At 35.8% G+C, this 5,364-nt stretch overlaps 1 protein-coding gene across 2 annotated transcripts; it reads right to left on the bottom strand.

The window, feature by feature from the left end:
- Positions 1–273: 273 nt before the first annotated feature.
- Positions 274–4,317, bottom strand: LOC109212583 (protein NRT1/ PTR FAMILY 2.11-like). Of its 2 annotated transcripts, XM_019376234.1 has the most exons (7): positions 4,229–4,317; positions 3,745–3,962; positions 2,702–3,255; positions 1,914–2,019; positions 1,679–1,820; positions 1,351–1,551; positions 274–1,002 (listed from the first exon to the last, which is right to left on the bottom strand). In XM_019376234.1, exons 1-7 carry the CDS (start codon positions 4,302–4,304, stop codon positions 683–685), a joined length of 1,617 nt encoding a protein of 538 aa, XP_019231779.1. In that variant the 5' UTR covers positions 4,305–4,317; the 3' UTR covers positions 274–682. The 2 variants fall into 2 exon arrangements, with proteins under 2 accessions (XP_019231779.1, XP_019231778.1); XM_019376233.1 differs by having other exon boundaries at positions 1,679–2,019.
- Between the last annotated feature and the right edge of the window lie 1,047 nt (positions 4,318–5,364).

The raw sequence follows: 5,364 nt of genomic DNA, 5'->3' as shown, positions 1-5,364 counted from the left end.
TAATATTTTTTATTATAAATGGTATACTAGCATAATATTATTTGTTATAATGATGCATTAAAGTTTTAAAATATTTAGTTAAAATCTTTAGACTTATTACGAGTAATCTTAGAGATTTCACATGTCTATTATAGATGAGTAATTTTACCAAGAATGCACTGCTATAAAGATAGATATCACTGTTATATGCAAAAAAATTATTATAGAGAGGTAAAATATAACATAAAAAATTAGTTTCGAAAAAAAGTTAATTTTTATAAAATGAAGGTTATATAGAGATATTGTTATAAAGAGGTTTGACGTATATCATTTCAGGTCCTCATTCCTGGATACTATCTTCCTTCTTCATAAGTCAACGCAGTCTTCTACCGTCTGCCCTACATCAGATTTTGAGGGATTTACTCCAAATCTTGCAGTCAGCAACAGTTCAATGAATAAGATTAAAGTTCCATTAGTAATTTTCTAACATGGTATAGATAATTTTCATCTTTCTTGTTTTACGTTTTATTTTGGGTCCTACGAAAGAAGTATATTATGAGCAAAGCAACTACTATTATAATGGCCAAACCTCTAGTTTTAGACTGCTAACTGCAGCAATGTAGCCACAGCTTGCTATACTCTATTTCTGCTGAGTGAAATTACATTACAATGTAATTTGTTGGTCTCACTCGATATGTTGTGATTATTCTTTTGACTCATTCGATTGGTTGTCACTTCCCCCTCCTTTGTACTTGTACCATTTTGCACATAAAAGAAAATATCCCAAATTCAGAATTTCTAGTGCTGCAATGAGGTAATAAAAGTAGTCTAATCTTCCCTTATTAAGATCTTCAGCCAACCAATTTGATGTTTTATGAACAACTGATGACAAAAAACTGCTCAAATAACTCGACCCTGCCAATCCAACAAAGAAGAAAGATGCTGCTATGCTCCTCATGTTTTCTGGGCATTGTTTATAGAAGAACTCGTTCTCACTGATTAAAGTAAATGCCTCGGAAAGACCTGTATCAGTTTGGACAATATTTGGTTAAAGTTGGAACAAAACGAGTATTTGAAGTGAAGTTGATTAGATTATTTGAAAGTTAAATTACGTTTCAATTTCATTACAGCTTAACTCCGTCAAACCTGTACTAGTGAAGAAGTATAGAGCACGTTGGTTGGTTGTTGACTAACGGAAAGCATGGGAGGAAAAAAAAGGGAAGAATTTAGAATTTAAACGCGTTTCTAAGACTGAAAACCATCATTTCACTTATAATACTCCTCGAACCAGTTTTTAATTTTATATTTCGAACTGAAGTTCAAATATGAATAAAGTTATAAAACAATCATGGATTTGCAAAATGCGGTAACCTGATAATGCCATCTGAGGTATTAACCATAGTCCTGACATGGACGAAATTGCACCTTTACCCTGAGTCATCTCCACTTTTTGCCTAGTCATTGCCAGGGTTCTTCTTTTGTCTTCAACAACGCCTGATACGATCATTGTGATGATAGAAAGAAATATTCCAATTCCCATTTTCTGAAGAAGGGTAATTCCATCTTCTTTCCCTGTAAAAAAGATAAATAATGAAAAAAAATAAGCGGGTGGGTTGAAAGTGGAAAAAATTCTAAACAGGGCAGGACAGGACAGGGCAAAGCGGATTAAGGCTATACTCGCCCCACTAGCCATCGATACCTGTGAATTTCCGAAGCCACGGAAGTAAAACGCGATCGTAGATAGGTAGCCAAATGGTTATACTCAGCATGGAAATAACAATGAAAGATGCTGGTGGGATGTGGAAATTGATGTGGCCAAGTTGAGTATCAGTTTGAATGGCCTGGAAGATAACATAGTTTTGTGATTGGACAACAGAGACATAATATATAGTTCCAGCAACCCATATTGGAATTACTCTCAATAAGCATTTTACTTCTTCCACTTGCTGAATGCTGCAAAGTCTCCAGGGGTTGGCTGCTGATCCATCAACTGAGTTTATCAGGTCTTCTTGGGTTATTACTGCTGCTTTACTCAAGAATCTGAATCATAAACCGTTTTAGTTAGTCAACAATTTCTGTTGACTGTTGACTTGCAATTACACTCTGTTTGACCAAATTTTCAGAATCTCCTTATGTCAACAATGCATAAGTTTAGTTTTTGTAATTTAGTGAATACAGAGTTTTGACAATGGTATCTTTGTCCTAAGAATTTTAGAAACAACTTATGCTTTTACTTGTAACAGGAAGAGGAAGCTACTTTTTCCAGCTTCTTTTCAATAGTATAAAACAACTTATGCTACTGCTTCCTCCGTTCACTTTTAGTTGTCCACTTTTGATTTTGCATTCTCATTAAAGAAAAAATATATGAAGTATGTATTTTATAATTTTATGCATAATAATGATAGCATTTTCAGAAGTCTTGGGAAATGATTTGGGAAATAAGTAGTTAATGATAAGGGTAAAACATGAAAAAAAAAAGATTGTCCTTCTCTTGATTTAGTATTGTGGACAAGTAAAAATAAAAAATGTATTTTTAGTATAGTGGACAAGTAAAAGTAAACAGAGGGAGTACTACGCAAAAACACTAGTATGTATTTTTTTTCAAAAGCTTGGTCAAACACTTAAAATATTTATTTCTTTTTCGAAATAAATAAGCACTTCTAGTTTCCAAGAATATTTTGCTAAATATGCTAAGTACTTTGATGCTGGCAAGAGTAATTACCTAAATTGATCAGTGTAAGGAAGCATTGAATTCAAGGAATTAGGATGCATGTAGTTGAAGAGTGAGAAACCAAGTTGTTGTGGCAGCTGCAAATGTCTTTTCTTGAATGCAGCCACTAAAACCTGCGTCACACTTGACAAAGGACTACCTTTTGGCACAATCCTGACATATATTTTAGTGCCCACAAAGAAAAGTGTGCAAGAAAGGAACATCATAATTGTAGGGATGGCCAATCCAAGTGACCAACTGATACTTGATTGAACATACACAATGACAGTGAGAGACACCATCACAGCAAATGTGTATGTGAAATAGTACCAGTTGAAAAAGCTGCTGATTCCTCTTCTTCCTGATTCAGTTTTGGGATCAAATTGATCTGCTCCAAATGCCAAATTACATGGCCTTATGCCTGATGCACCGATAACTAGTAAACCGAATCCGCCTAGTAAAAATGTCATTTGCCCTGCTGTTGGACCAACACATGGTGCAGCTTTTCCACATTCAGGTGGATGTAACTTTGACACTCCTGCTGTTATGGTCAGAACAAGCATTCCCTGTATGTGGCAAACAAAGATAAAATCAGGTAGTTAGAAGGACTTTTAAACAATGGTTAAGTTAGTATGTGTTTGGCATGACGGAAATTATTTTATAGACATTTTTTTCCCCCGAGGAAGACATTTTCTAGTGTATGGTTAGTGGTTATCACAAAATAATTTCCAAGGAATATTCTACCAAAAGAGCAGAAATGACTTCACTCACTTAGCGCCAAAAGTCATTTTCCTTATAACTATCTTAACTTTTCACTCATATTACTTGCTTCAACTAACACTCAAAAGTTGTAGCAAAACACTCCTGATTTACAAAAATTATTACAAATCTAGGAGTATATATCTTTTCTTAAAAATATGTTATACACCAACAAAACACCAAAAAATAGTTTCCATAAAAAATGACTACCGTCGTACCAAACACACTCTTAACCTCAATCTTTTTGAGTACATCTCTTGTGTTTTTTTTCATGTTATATGAGAAGGAGACTATACCAAGAAAGAAGACACTGAGGCAAATCCAAGGATGTTGTAACGGCCAAAGTAGGTATCAGAAAGAAAAGCTCCAAGCAAGGTGCCAAAGTTGCAAGTTCCATTGAAGATGTTGATAATATTAGTAGCTGTTATACTCTTCAAATGAAAAATACTGGTCAGATAAACCAAGAGATTTGACGAGCTTCCAACTGTTCCTAGCTTCTCAAATGTCTCATTCCCTGCAGTTTAGCATACCATTCAAAATAGTATCAGGAAAAGGAACAACTATATACGACACTAATGAGCAAGTTTAGTACAAAAATATATACAGTCAGACCTCTTTATAAGAACATCCCTATATAACAACACTTCACTATAAAAGCCAAGCCTTTTCGGAATCAATTTTCATATTATGTTATAATATATGTTCACTATAAAAGCATTTCGTTATAACATTCAAAATATTCGGAACAAACGACGATGATATAGAGAGGTTTGACTGCACCTATGACAAAGGGCATGGCTCTGATTCCTCTGTGCTTGATTTCATTTTTAGTTGCTCCTTTGTCGGTGTCCTCCATGTCTGCTAGTAATGTTTGCTATTTTCAGCACTACATATTAAGGAATAAGGAAAGAAGGATGAGATGCTTATATAAGAGGAAAGACATGGATTGATTGAATCTTATTCTTTTCTCATCATGTTTACCAATAAAAGAATCATTTGACTTTTTTCTACGCACTATATGTGGCATGAGTTTTGTGCAGCTTTTATTTTTGGGAGAGCGGGAATTGGTTACCGTTTCAATTCAGTTGATTTCACAAATTCCACATAATTTTCAGCCCAAAAAATGACGTATACGCCAGAAGATTGTTTACCGTCAAAATGGTAATAACAATTAAATTTGACTCTAAAAATACGTGATCTATTTTTATGCTAGTCGTGGAGCAGTTGATGCTGTGAGTGTGTAGTTTGAGGGTGAGACGCAAGCTAAAATAAAGCAGTAACCGAACCGAGAGATAGTCGTTCGGGGCCTCGAGCTGGTCGATTTGGGGCCTCGAGGTCGAGTCTCGAGCTCGGGCTCGAGCTATCGGGGGAAATCGGGGAAGGGCTAACAGATGCAATAATATTAAAGGAGGCTTTTTATAGCCAATGGAAAGCAATAAATGAGCAATGAATGTGGAACAAGTATGAAAATAATAAGATAGAATCAACAGTGTCGAGAGAGAGTATCTTAGAGAGAAAGAGAGAGTGTTATCATATATTTCATATAGAGCCTTTGGAGCAACATCCATCCTATACAAAATAATTAGAATCCCCTTTATATAGAAGGGGAGAAGTTTATACGGTAAAGCACACATTAGCTGTAAAGGTGTGGAGATGGGACGACCGAAATGACGCCTCGAGTAGGGCTCAGAATAGCCTGGCTATGCTTTGCCAGACTTAGCCGTGACAGATTTAGCTGTGTCTTGGGAACTCTTATTTCTGCTTTAGCCCCGATCAATATCCTTCCGAGGACGGGTGCCGATGGGCCCCGAGGGAGAAGACTCGAGCGCATCTTTGCAGCCTCGAGGCTTTGAGTCGATCTTCCGAAATGCTTAAAAGACGGGAAATTGGACCCTCCGATTTTGCGGTACACAGAT

The sequence above is a fragment of the Nicotiana attenuata genome, unplaced genomic scaffold (assembly GCF_001879085.1).
Source record: "Nicotiana attenuata strain UT unplaced genomic scaffold, NIATTr2, whole genome shotgun sequence".
In the NCBI taxonomy this organism is placed as follows: Eukaryota; Viridiplantae; Streptophyta; class Magnoliopsida; order Solanales; family Solanaceae; genus Nicotiana; species Nicotiana attenuata.
The sequence above is the reverse complement of the archived record's forward strand: the minus strand, read 5'-3'. Positions and strand labels throughout refer to the sequence as shown.

Bases quoted from the DNA above. Each gene is read 5' to 3' on its own strand.
- LOC109212583 (XM_019376233.1), bottom strand. From the start codon at position 4,304: ATGGAGGACACCGACAAAGGAGCAACTAAAAATGAAATCAAGCACAGA. The intron at 3,963-4,228 runs GTGCAGTCAAAC...GCTAAACTGCAG, and splicing joins AGCCATGCCCTTTGTCATAG to GGAATGAGACATTTGAGAAG. The intron at 1,003-1,350 runs GTTACCGCATTT...AAACTGATACAG, and splicing joins ACCTCAGATGGCATTATCAG to GTCTTTCCGAGGCATTTACT.